The following is a 24173-nucleotide window of genomic DNA, read 5'->3' as shown; positions in this document are numbered from 1 at the left end:
CATTTGCTCCTTAAGCAAACCTTCAAGTTCTCGTATCGAAGGTCGAATTTTGCACTGCCTGAAGTCAACAACAATTGTATTCTTTCGTGTCGGCGGTAGCTTTTGTTCGTTTGGTTCACTCTTTTCGAGGTCTATTGTTCACTATACAATACTGTACTTGGTTTCTTCTGTCCCGAACGTAAGCAGTTTTGTTTTATCGACTGACTTGGATGAGATGTAAAACCGAACTGGTGGTGTGGATTGTTCTGGTTTTGCACTTTCGAACAGAAGTGCAATTTTTTATCGGTGTTTTATTACCGGCATTGAAAAACGGCATTAGTCAGAGATGGCGTGACCGATTTTCACAAAATAAGGTTCAAATGAACGCATCCTACAAAACTTCTGAATTTCATCATTGTCCGACTTCCAGTTTCAAAATTACAGGAATAAGAGTGATAAACATTTTATACCGTCGCTCTAAGCGGGGAAGCAAAAAGTTTAAAAAAAATCTAAACTGGGACCAAAACTATTTCAATCGATAGTCATTGTCAATAGAAGATCGAACAAACCGACTCCGGCTATTCTATTTCTGGCGGTTTCCGATTCAAGAAGCACCAAAAATGTGGTCATATACTCCAAAATGGAACTCATTCACGTTTTTCTGAGATGAATCGACCGATTTTTACAAACGTAGAAATGAAAGGTGTTATGATCCCATAAAAAACAAAATTTCATCCGGATCCGGCTTCCGGGATTACAGGGTGAAGAGTATAAAAATTTTATATACCGTCGCTCGAAGCGGCGAAGCAAAAAAACATAAAGAATTTTCTTAACCAATGTTTAAATTATTCATATCGATAGTCAATTTCAGCAGAAGGCCAAACAAAGCGAGTCCGACTATCTTGGTTTCCGATTTCAGAAGCATAGTAGGAAATAGTGGAACGGTTTCATTTGGTAGGTTGCACAAGTTGATGCACAAACAAACTCTTTGTTTTCTTTCTAGAAGCGAAGAAAAATAATTTCGACACGGAAAGACCGAAATCAGCATTTTGGCGAAAAAATTAGTTGATTTTCTGATTTTAGTTAGTTATTTTTTGAGAGAACTAAAAAAATCTTACTTTTGCTAATTAGATTTTTTAATTCTAATTCCCTTAATAATAATAACTTATTTGTTGAAATGGCTATTTTTTTAGGTGAATTCACCAATTAAACGTGCTGTCATTTCTTAGCTAAGGCACACTTCATTTGTATTCAACTAATTTTTTAGTTGAATTATAGAAATAAAACGTTGTTTTCAACCAACATGAATGGTAGAATTGACTTCTGCAATTTGCAGCTATATGGCGCTCTGTCACCGAGAATATGTTAACACCGCAATAGCCACTAGATAGCACACTACTACTGAAAAAATTCAGTCGCGGTTGTCTTTTCTATATTGACAGGTATAAATAAGATGTATTGGAGAAAAAGACATAAACGAAACATAAACTTCTTTTTGAAAATTTTTCTCTTAAATCGCTGTTTTCTCCATTCGACTTCGCGAAATCTCTCACTGAAAACTTTGAGCATTCCACGGAAAGACCGATATCAGCATTTTGACGAAAAAATTAGTTGATTTTCTGATTTTAGTTAGTTATATTTTGAGACAACTAAAATCTTACTTTTGCTAATTCAGATTTTTTAATTCAAATTTCCTTAATAATAATAAAATATTTATTGAAATGGCTATTTTTTTAGTTGAATTCACCAATTATCATTTCTTAGCTGTGACCTGTTATTCTTTGGTCACAATGTAGTTCTTTTGGCCACTGAGTCCAGCTTGTATATATTTTTCAAAAATTGTATATTTTTGTTTATTTCATTGTCAGTAAATGTCTGAGTAGAAGTTAAACGTCAATCGCGTTCATACTCCGTGTTTACATGTTTGAGTCACGTTTAAGTTCTGCTCAATAGCAAAGGTTGGTGTCAAAAGTAGGGTCTTGTTTAATTATTTATTCTATTTATTTATTTATTTATTTATCTATATATTTATTTATTCATTTACATTTATTCACTACATATTCATTATTAAATTATATATTGTATTCAAAAAGTATTTATTTATTTATTTATATTATTTATTTATTTACATTCGTAAATTCATATATTTGTTTATACAAATTTATTTAATAAATTATGATTATTTCGGTTAAAGGAAACAAGTGTAGTAGGTACAAATATAATCCAAGACACCAACCTGAAACACAAACGATAAGTCATTGTAACCGTCATCTGTCCAAACACTGTCATCGTCCTCATCATCGTCATCATCGCAGCATAAAATGCGGGGTGGCCTGCTTTGAAGGTGGCGGTGGGATTGGGATGGAAAATGGACAGCAAGCCGATAAAACCGCGGGAAAACCCTTGAGCGGGGACTAGTATTTTTCTGACCCGGAGGAGTGAAGGTTGCAGCAACGAGTCACACGCCAAAACGTGACAGTGAGTCTGAAAGTTTCTGAGTGGATCCAAAGGGATCAACAATCCGTATTGAAGGTAGCCTACGAACGTTTGACTCGGGACCATTCGTCGCTTAAGACTGGCTAAAGTGGCCGGTTAAAATTCGTTTATTGAGCCCGACTTGAGTGCCTTCGCGGTGAAACGTAAAAGTAGTGCGCGCCGTACCACTCCGGGTATTATCCTCAGAAAGCAGAGCCTTCGCTACAAAAGGCCAAAAGTTGCTGCTATACCTGGATACCCTGGTCATCTTGTAACTGTTCCACCGCCCCGAAGTCCGTGCCACCCCGTCCGTCGAAGACAGCAGAGTCCTCCAAGTCGACCACCGTGCATCACGGCCGCAACGGAGCGTCGAAGCTAAGACGTTCACCGAACAAACTTGCGCAAGTAAAAATTAGTGAATAGATACAATATAGTGTTTAAAAAAAGTTAAAATTGTACGGTCTTTCTTTTTATACAAGCTGTGTCGTCCATTTTGTTTTTTTTTTGTTACTTGTTTCCGCCGAAACGATTTACTCAGTGGCCACAGGTTGGGAAGAAAGTCCGCCCAAAAAATAGTGAAGTGAAATTTCTCCGGTGACCAAGAAGATAAACGACCCTGAACTGGTGGTCCGGTGCTGAAAAGCAGCCACCAGTAGTGTGATACAAAACGATACGTAACAATTGGCGCCCAACGCAAAATAAAAAAAAAGTGCTTTGATTCCTAGACCAGAAACAAACCACTTTTTTATCGTGTCTCCCGGAGAAAATTCAATTCACTACGTTTATTTCATTATTCGCGTAGTCATCAGGTCGATATTGTGTTCGGAAATTGTCCCTGGGATTAATTGTGAATGTTGTTTTTGCGAATTGTAGCGAGTGATGAAAAATCGTCCATCGGACACGCCGTCAAATGCTATGATTTGAGCGGGAATATTGATCGTTTGTTTCGTTCATGTAATTCTACCTGAAAGTGCTCAATACATACAGACTAAATTTGACGTTTAATCATACGTTTAATTTTGCAGCGGTTCCAAAATTTTAATTCGTTTTTCGTGTTCTGTGTAATTTTACGTGTTTTGTTAAGATGGCCAGTGCATACCTCACATTTAACAAAAGAAATGAAATGCTACTAGTTATTTGTTTCACAAAGAAAGTGCAGTTTTTAGCCAAGGTTGAGTTTCGACTGACTCCATATTCGGTCAGTCTCTCCTTTGGCATATATCGAACACGAAAGCGAAAATGGAAGACAGAAAAACTATGTTTGTTCCGAAGGATTACTGCATTCAAAAATTGTTAAATTCAAACATGGATATTTTACTGTATCCTAGCTGACAAAAGCTGAACAGATATTTTGTTCACCATTATCTTTACCTTTTTTGTGATAATTCGAAATGATTAAAATAAAAACCTTCACAATCGAATTTTGATTGCTATCTTTTGTTCAGTTTAGTTAATTTTTTGTATCTATCAGCATAAACAGCGACTCAAACCAAATCACTGAAAATATGCATATCATAATATGTAGGAGTTTCTCAGAAGTAATTAGAAACACAAATTGCATAGAACATTTTTTGTATTTATTTGTTTCCTTACATACAGAGTTAAGCCAGAAGGGCTCTAGCCGAAGTAATTCAATGGTAGCAATCAGACCAGTTCCTACCAGGGAACGGAAGAAGTCTCCACTTTCTCCCGGGCCGATGGAAGTCTGAACGAGAGAAATAAAAATAAATAAAATAGTCAGAAAATTTACTGGATTCTACTTACCATTTCAATCATCGCAGTAGTATAAATATTCTTCAAAACACCGTCTTTGAAGATATTAACACAGACTAACAGACATGACAGCATGAGTAAATTCATATAAAAATAATTTTTCGTGATGCACTAGTTCCACCTATATTGTACTGCGCGAACTATTTACTATCTGTACACCCCTTGTGTTATGTAAAAGTTTTTTTACTAGTTGGTTTCCCCTCGTTTGTCAACACCGATCAGCTGCTTGCAGGGATGCCTGATTTCATCAAAATATTCGAAAATGAATCGTCACAATAAATTATTGGATTACGTTGATAATATATATTTAACTTTTTCGCGATGTTGGAAGGTAACCATTTATTTGACTCAACGTTGTTCATCTAGACTATTTTTTATTGTGTTGGTAGTTTTCACCCGAAATTAAGTGGCGGCAGACCAGAAGCAAGTAAATATTGTAACAAATCGGGTTCAATTTTGTATTGCGTTGGAGGATGAGAAGTAGGCACAATTATGTATATAGTTTTGGCAATATGTATTAAATCTGTATCCTGCATGAAATTCGCATGGACGTATACAAATCAATACATTACAGGTAATTATGTATGAATGGCAACTCTGTTGGTAAATGAAAAAAATAAACACAGTCTAGATGACAGACAGGATGTTTTTGATAGGGTAACGTGGCGCCATCATGACACATGTGAGTACTGTCCCAAATAAAGGAATATTCGAAATGACCGTTAAAATGATTGAAGAATCTAATTTGAGTGTCCTGTCTGTTAGTCTGTGATATTAAGTTCTTCATATCTGCTATCCATCCTTTTCCCAAAAAAAAAAAAACAAACAGGCAACACGGTCTCCAAATCCTGAATATAACAACAAAACCACATAATTAAACAAAATACTTACCTGTATTCTGTATCCATCCAAATTCGTATCACTTTTCGTTATTTTCTATAAGTGGTCAGTAATGTACGAGCAGAACTGACAGATCGGAAAATAAACAAACATACGACAGGTTGGCAGGGATGTCAGGTTCACAGATTAATCTGTGTTTCACAGATTTTGAGTTTTCTGCACAGATTTTAAAACTGACACAGATTTTCACAGATTTTTGAAAATGATCACAGATTTTCACAGATTCTTGAATAAATCACAGATTTTGGAAATCGAGTACAGTTTAGCACCAAAAAGTTACAGCGTGTTGGTAGTGAGACCTTTTTTTTTTGCTCACCAAATTTGATTTTGAACAGTTATTGGGGTACGGAAAACGGTCACAGATTTTCACAGACAGGTTTTGGATTTAACCACAGATTTTTGAAAAAATGACCTGGCATCTCTGCAGGGTGGTATCTAAGTTGGCGGGATAACGTTTGCCCGCCGATTAGATGCCAACTGTACACTCTCAACGTAAATGGTTTCATTCTGCGTAGCTTCAATCGATTTTCTCTCACAAGTTGAGCGAGTAATAGAAGTACGTAATGAGTGAAACATTTCGTAAAAATTATGTATCTTTTCGACTCTTCGGAAAGAGTCGAAAAGAAAAATATTAAAATTAAGGGCGTCCATAATATAAGTTTTAATTAGTTTAAGGTAGTATGCGTGTCATGAATATGAATGGGTATGCAGTCTGAAAGTGAGTGCGATTGAGTAAAATTTATGAATGTTAGTGTGACTGAGAATGAATGAAAATGAATGAAAATGAATAAATTATATTCAATGAATGAGACGTACGAATGAGTTAGGTTAAAAATATTCTGTCCAAGCGTCGTTCTTGTGACAGTAATATTGTTTTGTCCAAGCGTCGTTCTTGTGACAGTAGTGTAGTTTTGTCCAAGCGTCGTTCTTGTGACAGTAGTGTAGTTTTGTCCAAGCGTCGTTCTTGTGACAGTAGTGTAGTTTTGTCCAAGCGTCGTTCTTGTGACAGTAGTGGTGTTTTGTCCGAGCGTCGTTCTCGTGACAGTGAAAAAGGGGAGAAAGTGTGAAATTTAGTCTGTTTTTCTTCCGGATAGTTTCTGTTATTTGTTGTGTTTCCGATCAATATTTCTGCTCTACCAATGCAAAGACAGTCTCAAATTCTGACGCATATTAAACAGTTTCGACAGTTACACTTTCGCAGTTGATTTGGGAATGATGGATGGAACATATCGCACCTGATTTTGACAAATATTTCGGCAAGAGCACGAGACTGAAAATGGACAGGCTCACTGCTTTAGAATCATACAATTCCGGGAGAGAGAGCTCCTCTGGCCTTTGGAAAAATCATCCCTCGGAATTGAAACTGGTACTACGGAAGAAGTAGTCGCATTAGAAGTCGGCTTTTGTTCGAAAAAAAAAACCTATGGTTTTTTTTTAAACCGAGTCGAGGAAAATTGTGACCTGTTATTCTTTGGTCACAATGTAGTTCTTTTGGCCACTGAGTCCAGCTTGTATATATTTTTCAAAAATTGTATATTTTTGTTTATTTCATTGTCAGTAAATGTCTGAGTAGAAGTTAAACGTCAATCGCGTTCATACTCCGTGTTTACATGTTTGAGTCACGTTTAAGTTCTGCTCAATAGCAAAGGTTGGTGTCAAAAGTAGGGTCTTGTTTAATTATTTATTCTATTTATTTATTTATTTATTTATCTATATATTTATTTATTCATTTACATTTATTCACTACATATTCATTATTAAATTATATATTATATTCAAAAAGTATTTATTTATTTATTTATATTATTCATTTATTTACATTCGTAAATTCATATATTTGTTTATACAAATTTATTTAATAAATTATGATTATTTCGGTTAAAGGAAACAAGTGTAGTAGGTACAAATATAATCCAAGACACCAACCTGAAACACAAACGATAAGTCATTGTAACCGTCATCTGTCCAAACACTGTCATCGTCCTCATCATCGTCATCATCGCAGCATAAAATGCGGGGTGGCCTGCTTTGAAGGTGGCGGTGGGATTGGGATGGAAAATGGACAGCAAGCCGATAAAACCGCGGGAAAACCCTTGAGCGGGGACTAGTATTTTTCTGACCCGGAGGAGTGAAGGTTGCAGCAACGAGTCACACGCCAAAACGTGACAGTGAGTCTGAAAGTTTCTGAGTGGATCCAAAGGGATCAACAATCCGTATTGAAGGTAGCCTACGAACGTTTGACTCGGGACCATTCGTCGCTTAAGACTGGCTAAAGTGGCCGGTTAAAATTCGTTTATTGAGCCCGACGTGAGTGCCTTCGCGGTGAAACGTAAAAGTAGTGCGCGCCGTACCACTCCGGGTATTATCCTCAGAAAGCAGAGCCTTCGCTACAAAAGGCCAAAAGTTGCTGCTATACCTGGATACCCTGGTCATCTTGTAACTGTTCCACCGCCCCGTCCGTCGAAGACAGCAGAGTCCTCCAAGTCGACCACCGTGCATCACGGCCGCAACGGAGCGTCGAAGCTAAGACGTTCACCGAACAAACTTGCGCAAGTAAAAATTAGTGAATAGATACAATATAGTGTTTAAAAAAAGTTAAAATTGTACGGTCTTTCTTTTCATACAAGCTGTGTCGTCCATTTTGTTTTTTTTTGTTACTTGTTTTCGCCGAAACGATTTACTCAGTGGCCACAGGTTGGGAAGAAAGTCCGCCCAAAAAATAGTGAAGTGAAATTTCTCCGGTGACCAAGAAGATAAACGACCCTGAACTGGTGGTCCGGTGCTGAAAAGCAGCCACCAGTAGTGTGATACAAAACGATACGTAACATAGCTAAGGCACACTTCATATCCATTCAACTAATTTTTTAGTTGAATTATAGAAATAAAACGTTGTTTTCAACCAACATAAATGGTTGAATTGGTTTCTGCAATTTGCAGCTATATGGCGCTCTGTCGCCGAAATAACGCTAACACCGTAATGACTACTAGCCACTAGATGGCACACTACTACCGAAAAAAATTTCAGTCGCGGTTGTCTTTTCTATATTGGCAGGTAAATACGATGTTGTATTGGAGAAAAAGACATAAGCGAAACATAAACTTCTTTTTGAACATTTTTCTTCTAAATCGCTGTTTTCTTCATTCGACTTCGCGAAATCGACTCTCTCACTGAAAACTTTGAGCACTCGGAAAATAAAAACCGAATACAAGTAGTACATCGAACGGCGTGGCCCGGAAGGTTGGAAGATTTAAAAAACATCATTTGACATGTACAATTAGAGTGCAACATTCGAAACTTAATTCACTGTTCCGCGTAAAAACATTATTACGCACAATCGCTTCAAATGCGCACAAATTCTGAATAAATACACTTTCCACTAACAGTTTACGTCATTTTTACATACCGGTTTAGAAATTTATGTATGGATATATCGTAACACATGCGTAAAACATCTAAACAATTTGCAAGCAGTTTCAACTAGACTGTCCCTTTTAGCTTTTTAATGGATTGTTTTGTTTTGACACTTCTTATGAATTTTGTGGCTAATAAACTGGTGATAGATAAATAGAAACAAATTTTCTGATTTTAAAAACAAAATTAGTTGTCAATGAGAATTTCGTGTTGGATTGAGATGTTGCTGGTTTGTGTCCAGAATATTCGCCAACTAAACACATTCTCTAAAAATAAGAGTTTTTTTTTCAGCAAATAAATTCTCAATTTTAACTAATTTTATAGTCATTTTGGAAATTTTGTTGTTAAAATCAACTAATTCGAAAACAGTAATACGAATTAGGCGCAGAGCTAATTTCGGTCGTTCCGTGTAGGAAAACAAAAACCGAATACAAGTAGCACACCGGATGGCGTAGCCCGGATGGTTGGAAGATACAAAAAACATCATTTGACATATACAATTAGAGTGCAACATTAGTTAGTTAGTTGTTTATTTTAGCCCGGTTTTAACCTATCGGTCATTCACCGGGAGTGCAACATTCGAAACTCACTTCACTGTTCCGCGTAAAAACATTATTACGCACAATCGCTTCAAATTCCCACAAATTCTGAATAAATACACTTTCCACTAAGAGTTCACGTCATTTTTACATATCAACAATTTTACAACAATTTGCAAGCAGTTTCAACAAGACTGTCCTTTTTAGCTTTTTAATGTATTGTTTTGCTTTGACACTTCTCATGAGTTTTTGGCTAATAACTTGTTAATAAAACCAATTTCATTTTTGTTTTCTTTGTGCTGTCCTTCAGTAATGATGGTGATAGATAACAAACAAATTTTCTGATCTTAGTAACAAAACTAGTTGTCAATGAGAATTTCGTGTGAGATTGAAATATTGCTGGTTTGTGTCCAGGATATTCGCCATGTTAAACACATTATCTAAAAATAACGTTAAACACATTTTCTAAACATAAGAGTTTTTTCATCAAAGTAAATTCTCAATTTCAACTAATTTTATAGTTATTTTGGAAATTTTGTTGTTGAAATCAACTAATTCAAAAACAGTAATACGAATTAGGCGCAAAGCTAATTACGGTCGTTCTGTGGAAGAATACCACATTATTATATGTGAGAATATGAGCAATGTGAGAAAGGCATCATTACACCACTAGGTTTTTTGAAAAACAGGGTTTTTCATTTCAATTACTGCTGATAAAATTGATTCTTATTGGATAAAGATTAATTAAATTGGTAAAAATTAACGGCATACCGATTAAAATGAATTTGAAAAGCAATTCCAGGAATGAGCAGATGAAAAAGTGACAAAATCAAAAACGACCTTCTCCGATTTCGATGAAACTTTGCACATGGCTTCAGTACGGCAAACCAAAAGTTTTGAACCGATGGAGAGGTCAATCCGACTCACGACTGATTTTTAAAAAGGGCGTATGTATTTTTGCATTTCACAAAAATTGCCTTTTTCAAATCGTTGTACCTCGGAAACCGTTAATTGTACAAAAATGGCGTTCAGGAAGAAGTTGTAGGGAATCGATTGGGCACTCTAAAAAAATATACACTGAAATAGATTGATTTTTTTTTCTCAATAATTACAAAATAATCCGAAAAAGTTGAATAAAAAAACTTAAGGGTTTTAATATTTTTGATAATTTTTATTTTAAAGCTGTTATTAAAACCTACAGATTGATGGCTATCCCATCCGTGCCTTTTGAAAAAAAAAGAAGTTACAGCTAAAACAATTTACAGATATATTCGAAGTTTCAAGTTCTCGTTGAAAGATAATCATTTAATCACTTGAGATACTTGGATGTTTAATTATAACACCATTTTTTTATATTTCCATGAATCGTTTATTTGCTTGCTATATCTACAATTATTACACGTACATGAATAACGCTTAATTAAATTTAAGGTTTTAAGTTTTTGAAAAGTGTATGAGCACTACGTGCATCGTCATTCGAATACAGTCTTGTGACGATTGTGGTTTCTGAAATCGGAACAAAAGAATGGTATTTCTGTGTGCCTGGAATCATTTTGGTATCCTTATAAACACTACTCCACTCGGTCACACCCCGTTTGTATTCTTCCTGTGACACGTAACAAAAAGACATGGTCGTGAATGCATTTCGACGTCTCTGCTCTACCCATTCATATAATTGTTTTGCAGTTGTGATTGGGTGTTCATGTAGTTTAGCCAAGCGTTCACGTCGTGCCATTCGCTTTTAATTACCTCCGAGTTCATCACATGGTCCTTTCCTGCTCCAAATAAATAAATAAACTGTTTCGAAAGAGATTTGTTATAAACTGATATCTGTTCTACGATGCATATCTATTTATATGTGAAACAGGTAGAATTTAGGTAAGCAATTCGCCGGTACGTACGTTGGTTGTAAACAGTAGGTAGTCAACTGGCACACCTCTTTGATTCTACATGTGTTTATTCGTTTTAACGTAGTTACGTTCAAATGATTATCTTTCAACGATTATCTTTCAACGAGAACTTGAAATTTCGAATATATCTGTAAATTGTTTTAGCTGAAACTTCTTCATTTTCCAAAAGGAACGGATGGGATAGCCATCAATCTGTAGGTTTTAATAAGAGCTTTAAAATAAAAATTATCAAAAAAATCGAAACCCTGATTTTTTTAATTCAATTTTTTTGGTTCATTTTGAAATTATTGAGAAAAAAAATCTAATTGTTTTCTCAGTGTATTTTTTAGAGTGCCCTATTGATTCCCTACAACTACTTCCTGAACGCCATTTTTGTACGATGAACGGTTTCCAAATTACAACGAGAACTTGATCATTTGCACGCACCCGTAAACCGTTTTAGCTGTAACTTCTTCATTTTTTCAAAATGCACGGATGGAATAGCCATCAATCTGTAGGTTTTAATGACAGCTTTAAAATAAAATGATAAAAAAATTAAAACCCTGATTTTTTTATTTAACTTTTTCGGATTATTTTGTAATTATTGAGAATAAAATCAAAAAATTTTTTCAGTGTGTATGTTTTAGAGTGCCCAATCCATTCCCTACAACTTCTTCCTGAACGTCATTTTTGTACAATCAACGGTTTCCGAGTTACAACGATTTGAAAAGGGCAATTTTTGTGAAATGCAAAAATACATACGCCATTTTTAAAAATCATTCGTGAGTCGGATTGACCTCTCCATCGGTTCAAAACATATGGTTTGCCATACTGAAGTCATGTGCAAAGTTTCGTACAAATCGGAGAAGGTCGAGTCTGATGGTCTGCTAAGCATTTCTGGAATTTTAGTAGCATTATGATCGACCACCTTTATCAGTTTACTACACCAAATTTTGTTTTGAGACTGCAGTTCCTTAGTTAAAACTCAACTCTGCAATTACAGGTCAGCGACGACAGCATGTTTGATTTGGATCAGGAAAGCCGGCGGTCTTTTCGACGGAATGTAAATTCAGGATCTTCTACAAAGTCATGATAACTGAAAGAAGAGCGGTGTAAACATGAATTAGTTCAATAGCTATCTGTACTTGTCCATTTTGCCGGATGCCAGTCATTTCCATACGAATACATAAACACAATTACGAGTATAATAAAGACTGTTCAGTATTGAAGCCACGTTACGATCAAAGAGAAAAAGGACATTACTACTTAATCTCATAGTAAACCGAGTTATACACACATTCCATAGGAGTTTTATTTGGGCTTCTAGAAAATTCATTAAACGAGTTTGGAGATCCTTTGTCATAAATTTTACTTAAAATATTATTGTGTAAGTTAAAAATAACACCAATTATGTGATTGGGTAAGGTTATCCTTTATGCAGCACTCATACACGAAGAAGACTGACAACTCAACTATCATAAATGTAAAGAGAAGTTAACAATCATGCGTAATTGTGAATTTCCGGATAAAGGGAAAAATTATGAATCAGTTTTCTCCATTAATAAGAGCAAGGCTCAGATTTGTCATATTCGATGTGAGGAAATGCCTTATTCCATAGATCATCGAGCGTTGGTGAGGAGATTTTGTTATTAAGATAACTGCGGCTTAAGATTATTTTTCTTCAAAATCTGTTCGGAGACGAAAGCTTCAAGTATACCTTTCGAGAGGGATAGCCGTTAATCCATAAATGTCATGTGGAAAGAAATGTAAAGTATGACGATGTCTCAACGGTATTTTAAGAACATAGGTATCCGGGTGTTCTTCGATTATGTGTTGAAAAAAAAGCGATCTAGCTCATTGAAACGATGTTTTGTAACCATAATAAAAAATCCTTCCGATTATACCTTATCCTAAATCTGGTTTCGTCAGGTGAATCGAACGATTTTAAAACAGACGAATTTATAAATTCTTGAACGTACTCTTGTGTGAATTCAACATAGACAACTATCGACGTGGCCACCGACGAAATCGATCGTCAAAATATTTCAAAATCTATTGATAAAACCAGATTTCATTATTTGATCTTTCGGTGTATTATGTTGATTCATTGGTTCGAATAGACGAAATTAACACATCAACAACAACATATTTAGCTAGATTTAGGCGGATGTTCCGACGGTCAAACTTGAAGCATTAGATTTCGTCGGGAGAGTGAACATTTTGAGAACTGTCGAATTTGTTATTGAGTGTGTTAGAATATTTCAAATGTCAGACCCTGTCAGCTTGAACAAAAATCAGTCTTCAGTTGAACATATCATACCAATTGTTGGGAGCGCAGTGTTGCTACTTTAGTCGTGCACAAATTTGACATTTTTCTAACCTACACAGCAAGAAACAGATTTGTAACAATCTCAATGTGATTATCAATCGATGTGAAAAAATGAGACGCACTGAACATCACATGCAATAATTTTCTTTTTTCAAGAAACATTGCAGATAAATCACACGTTATTACATCGAAACAACGTATTGAGCAGATTACATCAGCTGGATTGAATACTAGACGATTCTGATAGGAAATTATGCATATTTTCGTGTAATATTACAACCTTTAGAACGACACCAACACATTTGTGATATTACATCAAAAATGTTGCACATCACTTTTCACTAGTGATGTGCAGCGATTACGATATAATATCACACGAAAAGATGCATAATTTCATAACAGAATCATATACAGTATTCAGTTGAGGTGTACTTAAAACGTTGTATCAATGTAATAACAAGTGAACTATTTCTTGAAAATAGAAAATTATTACATTTGACGTTCAGTACGTCTAAATTTTTTCACATCGATTGATAATCACATGGAGATTGTTACAATTCTTTTTTTTTGCTTTACAATTATAATTCTTTTGTATGCACGAGATTTGCTCGTCAAATGTGAGAGCTGGATAGCTTCATAATATGATGTCATTGCAAATGTGAAAGTGCGCGGTAATGAATATTGTTTCTCCCATTGAGCTCCTGTTTTGTGCAATTACTTTGCAAATAATTGATATCCGAGAGAACCAATGAACAAAAGAGAAAATTTAGAAATAAAATTAGGAAAATTCAATAAATTTGGCATTTCATTTTATACATGTGTTTGAGTAGGGCGAATGCACTAATTGAAAAGACATTATCTTAATTTCCATACGAATTTTACATAGAGTTGTCAGTCTTCTTAAGATAATGTTTACGGAGGAACATAGAATAGCTGCTTAGATGTTGAATAGAGGAACGATATCTATAGTATAATTATTATATGTTATTTAATATATTGTTAATCACAAACATGAACTGATTGGAAATTTCTTTCTAAGATATCCGAATGCAATCATTGGGTTTGTTTCCGAACTTTATTTATTGTTACATGGTTTGTTACTACTGGTATATTCTATTTAATTTGAACACGTTTTGATATGTTGTAATGATATTGTTGTCGTTCGCTGAATGGAATATCACATTAACCGAATGAATCAGTAAATAATTTGTAGTTAAGTTTTCAAATGACTCAATCAATTGGTAAAATTCATGCAGCGCAAATATTATAGCACATTACTAATATAATACATCGTTCAAAAAGTCCCGGTACTGCCCAGATTTGACGTTTGTTCGAAAAAACCAACTTTCAGATAACATGTGTCACATTTTCATGATTCTGAGAGTTGTTTTGCATTGTTTAGTCGCAATGAAAAAGATACCTAGCATCGGTATGTTACAGTAGACGAAAAATGGACCCATCATTTAATCCGGAATAGAATCGACAGTCGGCTGGGTGGCGGCGTGCAGCTGGAAAACCGTCCAAGCATCCGAAAACACAACAGGCAGCTGGAAAAGTCATGGCCAAGACAACGCACCGTGCCACAAAGCAAATTCTTGGTCTTTCATTCCTTTTTGAAGAATTTGACATTTCTGTTTCAACCGACTTCGCAGCCGATTCTTAGCGTTCAGAATCATTACATGGCTAGTACTACGATCCTACTGACACTGATAATCCTTCCAGGTCGGGGCTTGAACATACGACAACTGACTTGTAAGACCAGCGCCCTATGCGTTGAACCGCCAACCCAACCGTGCCACAATTTAATGAAAATAATGGCCAAATTGAACGAATTGGGTTTCGACCTGCTTCCTCAAATGCCATATTATTCCGATCACGCTCTCAGCGACTACTGGCACTTCGCTGATCTCAAAAAGATGCTTCAGGGCACATTTTTTCTCGCATGAAAAAGTTATCGCTGTTACTGAAACCTATTTTGAGACCAAAAATAATTCTATAAGCCTGATATCGTAGAGTTTGAAAAGAGCAGAACGATTGTATTGTACTTGAAGATGTTGATAGATAAAAAAAAATTTGATGAATAAAAAAAAATTTTGCATGAAAAATGTTGTTTTCCAGGTTAGTCCCGGAACTTTTGGAACGATGCGTTAAGAATAAAACTATTTTGGAGCTCAATGAAATGTTTTTGCCGATGATGTTGTTATTGATAGAATATTTAGAATGAAAAAATGAATTCTATTTAAATACATATGACATTTGTTGGCCGTCAAAAATTTACAAAAAAATTGGATAATAACTTAATAAACAGAATCATTTAAGTGTTTTCCGTATTTGTGTGTGAATTCATGATGATACGAGTGGTCTTTATTCAATATTTGTCTTATTGGTTCCCTTCTGGAAAAGGAGTTAATGCATGCGATCGAGATATTCATCAAAATCAGTAGATAAGTAGAGTAGAACGATGAAATTGATTTTTGCATTTGAAATGCAGCCAACCGAGTTTCATTCAGCGAACGATTACTGTAACTGATGTATTCTTATACAAATATAAAGCGACTAGGTCTGAGTATCGTTGGTAAGATTGAAATATTAACATAGCTCTATCATTTTGCAATTCTTGCAAACTTAACGTATCATAAAAATACTGTTTTGTCAAATTGTTATTATACTCTCATATAAGCCTTTTCTTTTGCAGCTAACGTTTAAAATATATTTCATCTAATAGGATACAAGTAAGGTTTTTAACATCATGCTTAAAAATTTCAATAAACCTGTGGAGAATGAGCAAAAAATACTGTTTACTGTTGACGTGATTCCGTATGACTTTTGATGTGTGGGCGTAAAATTTAGTTAGTTGACACTTTAAAATTAACATAAGATTGGTTGAATAACGGATTGAATCAGTTATAAAAATACGTCATTTTAACACAGACTATATGTGTATTTTCTTGAGTTACTGGATCCATCTATTTTGCAATTATTTGCTATGAATAATACCCTTGTATTATATTTTTTCTTGTTTTCTCACTTCTGCTGCTCGCTATGATGCCAAATATTTTATCAGGTTTCATGCGATTTTTCAAATTTTTAGATTGATTTCACTGGAGAATTAAAACATTATTCTTCCCACCGTTGTTCCGGAAAATGATTTTGCAGGTACATGAAACTGATAATTGATTTGTTGCATGTACACATCTTTAATATACTATCTTTTTACGGTTTGTTTAATTTAAGAGTCTTACACGTGATGTTTAAAAGAAGTAATCGATAGTTTATTATAAGGTTCGAGTACAACCTTAGTAAAATTGGAAGAACAGTGCCAAAGAATCCAGGTTATAGGTTCGATTTCCGTTGTGTACTGATCCATAGTTAAAACGATATAAATCTTTAAAATAAAGTCCTGCTGCTGTCGAGTCCAGAGCAGGTGGTAATTCTATTTGTCATTATCGTTCCAAACGAGCAACCAACCTGCCAGATTTATATAAAGCTACAGAACTGTTAACATTCCTAGTGAAATGTTTCGAGTTGTTGCCTACATTATGGATGAGATGTCGTCACTCTACTTTCAGACACTCTGACCGATGCGAGCTGCACCCAGCCATGAAATGACCGTTGAAATAATTAATGAATCCCATTTGAGTGTCCTGTCTGTAATTCTGTGATTTTCAACGCTCATTTATGTCGGTTTTAGAAGACGTAAATTTACACGATTTTTGTTCAATCAAAGGAATGTCAGAAGGAAATAAAAATATTAATATCAAAACATTGATTTTTTTCCTTCAAGTTCTACTACACAAATTTAAATGGTGGAATAAAACCAAGTTGAGTTGAATTTTCCACTCTTCTTCTAGTGGTTGCCGACGTTTAATCGGGAAAGACATTCTCAACAATAACAATAATTCCAATAATTCAGTCTGTTAAGGCGATTCACAATTTCACGAAATCAGTCATTGTTGAAAAGGACAAGATCAGTTTTCTCTCATACCGTAGACAATTACCCTAAAACAATTACTTTATTCAATACATATTAGTATATCAAATTATGTTTTTACATTGTTGGTTCGTGTTTCAACAATGACTGTTTTCATAAGATTGTGAATTGTACCATAATTGGAGAGAAATCTGCTTCCATCGTTCAACACATAGGTTAAAATGGTATGCAGGTACATTCAATCAGAATTATCTAAAGCTGTCAACCATATCGTGAATAACTTTGATTTTTGGAAATTCGCAGTAAAGGTTTTAATTGCTACAATGACGATGACTGATATAACTAAAAAGTAACACTTGACCATTGTCGTTGGATACAATTTTTAAGACAAATCTCGATGACTTTTACAAATAGTCCCATTTTCAGGTGACAGTTTGTATTTACTGACACTTCTCGATGAACATTAAAAAAGGTCTTAAGTGCAAATGACAGTTTCTCTTGGTTTACTTTCTCTTTCAATTATTACGGCAAATTCTACAGTGAATATCGAAAGTTGATGGTTTTTGCTCTTATACTATGCGAAGTGTTAGATGGGAAGATTGCTGATTGGACCGTGATACTCGAAAGAGAAAGTAAACAAAGAGAAACTGTCATTTGCACTTAGGACCTTTTCTCGTGTTTGTCTTCACTTTCTTTCAATCATTTTAGTGTGATTCTATATTTCCCCATAATTTATTCATATTACGTGAAAAGCTAGAATGAAAGATTACCAACAATACCGCAATAATCGAAAGAGAAAATAAAAGAAATGGAACTGTCATTTGCAGATAGGTCCTATTTTAATGAGTTTGTCTTCAAATTTTCAGTATGACTTATATGAAGATTTCTTTTCGATAGTGTATATTTTTATACATTAATTTGTTTATATATATCCGTTTATAGGTATAGACTACATGCTATGATACAATCTTGTTTTAAATGTTTTTAATTCATCTCTAAATATTGTTATATTCACACGTTTGACCTGTTTTACAAATTTTTGCCTTTTGATATGTTAAATATAGTCCAAGCTTTCGCTCGCTGTAAAGCTTTTGTGATACTTGTTTTTTTTTGCAAGTTATGATATTGGGTTCAACCTTGCTTGCAAGCTTGCTAATATGATCTGGACATTGCATGCCCGTCTTGCATCTAGGGACATTACATAAACTTATCGTTTCTCTTTTTTGATGATTCCAAAATGTTAGTTTTGTTTAATGTCTACAATTTTGCTTCGTTTAATGGACAAGAATTACTGTGCGGGCGCTCGAATCTGCCGGTGGATTGTTTCTTGAAACTGTCCAGTTTGCTTCTAACCCCACCGCTAGGATATTGAGCATTCGAAATTAACTCACCTATAACATGATCTAAAATAATGTTTTACATATATTAACGTCGATTGCCGATTTAATAAAATTTCATTTATAAACTCAACACCATGGACTAATGATAACTGAGAGTAAGATGTCTTTCGAAGCTAAGCTTTTCATCAAGAACACAATCACATTGATTAGATTTGATAAGTGATACTTATAACATAGTGTGGATTATAACTGTTGAATATTGCTACTACACGCAGTTTTCTAGATCAACTCAACTCGTCACTTTGAAACAATAACTCACCTTCTACTAGGTGATTGAACGAGAATAGCGATAGTTAATAACACCTTCAACAAGCAATTTTGATAATATTGCATAACAACTTCTATTAATCTATTTTTTATATTGTTCCTATGGTTAACTTACATTCTAATGATATGTTTCCGTTTCTTTGGTTGATTCCCTTTTCTCGTCAACACGTAAACCTCTTATTTCGATAAAATTATCGTTTTCAACAAAGCTGATCGGTAAAATAATACAACATAGTTAATGTAGTTTCACTATTATACATTGAATAAGAGGACTGAAAGGGAAATGGTGAATCACACTATTACTGCACTGCAGTACAAGTGTTTTATGATATTTTAATAAGTAAAGAATGAGTTGATGAAGTGGTCAGTGAAATGTACAACTCTAATCAACTCGAGCTTGAAATAATGTTATGGAAGTGTTTTCTAGCCTCTCGGTCAATTACGCCCAGTACGTAATATTCATATGGAATAGAGTCAGTGGAACTACACAGAAAAGAAATAATGCAATTTACAGGGTGGCAAATGACCGGGAAAATCAGGAAAACCGGGAAAAAGTTGGGAATTTGATTTCACCGGGAAAAACCGGGAAATAGTCGGGAATTTTAGTGAAAAACCGGGAAAAATATTTCTAGCTCACCTATGAGTAACAGTTGTTAGCATAATGATTTTTTTTTCAACAATCGAAGAGTAAGAGACAATACCCAATTTTGCGTTTGAGCGAAATGTTCAGTATAAGTGTTGAAATAATTTAATGTCCATTGGAAATTGGGCCAACACCCTATGTCTCGTCCAACGATTTTTAGAGGCTTGCAGGTAGTTTTAAATCAAACAGGAAGTATCAGAGTTTTTTTTTAAAGTTGTTATCAATAACAGCATAATGAAAGCTCATTTTGAAAAATAAGGATAATTTGGATGCTTCTGTTGGATTTTTATCAAATGTTTAAATAAGTATTCAAAACACCTGCAAAATTTATGGCAAAATCTCTAGGTATTATAGGGAAAAATTTTAAGTAATTACCCTTGTTTCATAAAAATCTGTCTCAGTAATGTTATCTTGAGAAAATACTTGTGTTATGCTTATATTTCTGAGTGATGTCAAAAGGACTCGCAAAATTGGAAGAGTTGAAACTGGTTTCTGAGAACCAGTATAGAATCTTAGAAAGATTTAGAAAATTAATTGATTTGTTTAGTGAATCTGTGTTTAATTTTCTTTCAAAGGTCCTCAACTATTCCATAGTAGGATCACAAGAACGTTGATATTGATGTAGATGAAGGTGAATTGAATTTACTTTGAGCTTTTGGAACATCAATAAAGTAATGATTTAAATAATTTACGGCTATATCTATATTTCCCAAAACAATTTCAGGGTTTACATTCGATAGTATTCTAGTCGATTAGTTCTAAACTGGTAGAATATATAACTAATTGAACTAATCATTGCTTAATTTGAAACCCTGAATGTTATTGATTGATCTGCTAGAATCATATAAATTGTAGGAAGCTTTGTCATAGAAGATAAATTAGTTTTGCTATTGGAAATAAAACTGCTCTAAAAACTAGCGGAGAGTTCATCATGAAGAGCTCGTACTTTCTGATTACTCTACGAGCGTTTAGAATCCTATTAGGATATATTGTACATTTTAACAGTTATCAATTGATTCATTTGCCCATCAATGCATTGAAATCGTAAACAGTGTTTATTGACTAACAGATACATTAGAAAAAAATGGTGTTTTAAAAGAGAAAGTCAACGGTTTTTCGAAATGTTAGATATACATACATTTAATGATTTTAAATTCAATTCTATTACATGAAAATTTCAAATTTTTGGTCTGACATGATTTTGTTAATAATTGGTTTTATGGTTTTCTTCACAATTACAGCATGATAATTCATCTGAGCGTATCGTTTATTGAACAGATGTGCTTGCAAGCGACATAATTTAAACAGTATATGTCCATATAATCATTTATTGTACCATGGCCGAAGCCCTGGCAATGACGATATTATGTTAGATTCGCTGTGCCAGCATCAGTGTTGGTGATTGCCGATAATTTGGCAGAAAGCGGCTCGATATTTGCTACATTGTATACAAAATTTTCAATCTGGTAGAAGATGCTACAAGAACTCGCTGTCTCTCGATGCATGAACCGTAAGAGAATTTTTCTACATTTGTTCGCTTCACTTCATACTGTGAGTATTTCACAGCCCTTAACAAAATATACACTGTCCGGCAATGATCGACGCTGTGAGGAATTTACCAAGAGAGAATCGCAAGTTGATAATTATCGCAGATAATTCGACTTGATGATTCTCATCCTAGGTTACAATATACAATATTTCGTTTTGAGTGGTCTGGAGCATTCACATCTATTTTCATAGATACAACTTATACAAAGGTTATATGAACATAGATAGAATAAGCGGCAATAGTAAAATGATTCTATCGCAATTATCCACTGCCCGTATAGTATCGGACCGCAAAACGAGAATAAGCGACCGTTTGTTGCTTCAGAGAGAATCCCCACAGCAGTGTGTTAACCCGTGATGCTCAGACAGGTCATCGAGAGAAATTCGCTCTCGCACTGGTGTCTATTCTATGTTATATGAACCATGACGGTGTTTTGTTGCTGAGATGATATCCGTCTCTCTTTGATGGCAATGATTGAATATTGTGAAGAGTTGGTAGAGAGCGTTCTTTGATACGATAAAAGCCATCCTTGGCCATTATGCCGTTTATAATTTTCCCGCCGATCTGAGATTTCTACTTTTACTTCCGGAAGGAGCGAAGAAAGCTCTGTACAAAATGATTTGAAGTTGCAAGCATAGATTGTTGATTTTTTTCCGAGTGGCAAGCGTCCGTTTTTGATTGTTGTACCTTATTGATTTATTTTCAATCATATGTATACCAAAAAATAATAAAAACAGTCATGTGCACTCGGATGAAATCGGTTACGTGTAACCAAAACCCCTAAATGACTTGGAAAAGCCTTTATGCTTTTCTTATACGCACATGTTATAATTAATATTTTTTTATTTATTCATCGAAATGCCTGGAAAGTAATTGCATCCTCAATAAGCGGGCCTGTTACAATGATACTTTTTGGACATGGGATATCTTTTCAAAGTTTAAATTAAAAATTAAAAAAAAACTAAACAGAGGCGATTTGAGCCTATTCTAAAAACCGGAAATTTTTATCTCAAAAAAACCGGGAAAAAGCCGGGAAATGGAAATCGGCAATTCACTTGCTACCCTGAATTTACACAAAATAAAAATCAATAATAACATGGGTTGAATCGGAAGTTTGTTGGAAAACAATCATCGATGCAAAAGTAAATTGGATTGATTGCATTTAATTCTCGATGAACAGAGCTGTATCTTTCAATTAACGCTTAGTTTTGTGATATTTTTATATGTGTAGGAAGCACAGTTTCGGGATGAAAAGAGCATATAAAACCGACCTTTCAATCTTGTGTCACCGTGGCTTTGTGGGCAGAGGCAGAGTTCTGCTGGGATATGTTCCTGAGGTGTTTTTCGTTTTGCAAAAGTTTCTACATTACCAGCGGACCACAATGGACTTGAATCGGGTGCAGCTGAGAAAATTTAGGTTTTCTGAATCGGTGTGCTTCGTGCACCGATAATTGAATGTCAGTTGATTTCTTGCGTAGATTTGTAGCCCCCCCCCCATTACAATAATTATATGAAAATAAAAACACTGCAATAAAAAGCAACCTCAAATTTACTGAAACATACCCTTGTGTCCTCGGATACCATACACAAGCCTGTATAACTATGAAGAGAAATGTAAAACCAAAAAATATTTTCAACTGTGCAAAACAACGTGTTTTCCATCATTTCAAAGTGTACCAAGAAAATATTATCAATTGAACCAACCAGCTTCTGTTGAAACGATGCAAAGTCTATCTAACAGAGTGACGTCCGTGACAATAGGGTGTATAATAATTAAAAAAAATCTGCTACAGATTTCCAACCAATTGATATGTTTGAGTTACTTTGACGACTATCACATCTATAGATATTGATATGTTTGTTTTTATTTGGTTGTTTATATTTCGAAGAGCGTTTCGCAAACCATGTGCAGTAAGGCCACCTATATGTAGAGTTTATGACAACAGATCCCGCATGGCGTCAAGTGAGTCCTGCAGCGAACGGGCAAATCTCGATGCACTAGTTTTATCTGAGGAGAAAAATGCCGAAATACAGAAGATGATCTCATTCGGATGTGGATTGTATGAGGCTCCATATCCATGTGGTGTTACCGGACCATATCCCATGAAACTGTTGGTTGAGCAGGCGACCTTGGGTGAAGTAACAAGATAATATGTTATGAAAAAAGGTTTATCCAGTAGGTTTTGGGTTCGTGCAGTTCAGACGTGCTGGACGGAAATACATTGAACTGTGCATAGTTGTGCCGCTGAAAGTGCTAGGTGCGCATTTGACCGTGGAAGAGCAGGCTCGCGAATCAAAAGGAGCAGGTACCTGGCTGGTCGAGAGTAGGAAACAGTTTGTAATTTTGTATCCTTCGTCTGTGAACAGCTCGTGTAGACTGCCGTTCTTCTCTTTACAGGCTTCGCGAAGACCTAGCATATGAATATCTATACCATGTCCCAGAATATTTTGGACCATTACTTCTGTTTGACGTGCCGCGGCACACCGAAACAGTTCCCGCAAATGATCTCGCTAGTTGTAAATTGAGAAACATTAGTAATTATTGGAAGGAAATGTTACATCAAGATAAAATGAGTTTCTGATCGAAAATCAAATTTGCTTATGACTACATACACTGTAAATACTGAAAGTTACTTTTTTCGCTTCGCTCCCTTCGCCTCCGTAGTCTTCTTCTTTGTCACTCTCAAGTGCAACATTGGCACCTTCTCCTTGACACATTGCTTTGGCCCATTCCAATGCTTCCATGCTGGCCGACCGGATGCAATCGACGCGGCCCTGGAAGTGTCATTTAATGTAAAATGTCCATATTCGTACAGCTGCTATTGTACTTACCAACAAAAATCTTCTAGTTGAAGCGCTTTCATATGTGTTTACTAAATATCCGTAAAGCCTGAAATAAATTTCGTTTCAATCACACTATTGAAAGCTTATCTGTTTTAAATTTACTTGTAATAAGCTAATTGCAACGCGAGTTGAATGAAAACATCCGGGCTGACCTGACAAGCTTTAATGAAGTTCTTTCCGAACGGCTTGTATCGATATACATAAAAGTCAAGGTTTTCAATGTTCCTGAAAAGTAAGTACTGC

General features: G+C 35.0%; 2 protein-coding genes across 2 annotated transcripts in view; one reads left to right on the top strand and one right to left on the bottom strand.

The window, feature by feature from the left end:
• LOC131440437 (mitogen-activated protein kinase kinase kinase 4) overlaps positions 1-14306 on the top strand; it is a 30821-nt gene extending 16515 nt beyond the window's left edge. The window contains exon 7 of the mRNA XM_058611711.1: positions 11971-14306. Coding sequence (XP_058467694.1) covers positions 11971-12060 — 90 coding nt within the window. The 3' untranslated portion in view covers positions 12061-14306. The remainder of the gene's footprint in view (positions 1-11970) is intronic.
• A 51-nt stretch (positions 14307-14357) lies between these two features.
• LOC131426171 (choline O-acetyltransferase) overlaps positions 14358-24173 on the bottom strand; it is a 118435-nt gene continuing 108619 nt past the window's right edge. Inside the window, exons 7-11 of the mRNA XM_058588673.1 lie at positions 24033-24155; positions 23919-23976; positions 23721-23861; positions 23397-23597; positions 14358-23215 (exon numbers count right to left, since the gene is read on the bottom strand). Coding sequence (XP_058444656.1) covers positions 23021-23215; positions 23397-23597; positions 23721-23861; positions 23919-23976; positions 24033-24155 — 718 coding nt within the window. The 3' untranslated portion in view covers positions 14358-23020. The remainder of the gene's footprint in view (positions 23216-23396; positions 23598-23720; positions 23862-23918; positions 23977-24032; positions 24156-24173) is intronic.

This window comes from Malaya genurostris, chromosome 1, assembly GCF_030247185.1.
Source record: "Malaya genurostris strain Urasoe2022 chromosome 1, Malgen_1.1, whole genome shotgun sequence".
Taxonomy (NCBI): Eukaryota; Metazoa; Arthropoda; class Insecta; order Diptera; family Culicidae; genus Malaya; species Malaya genurostris.
Note: the sequence above shows the minus strand (reverse complement) of the source record. Positions and strands in the feature narration are given on the sequence as shown.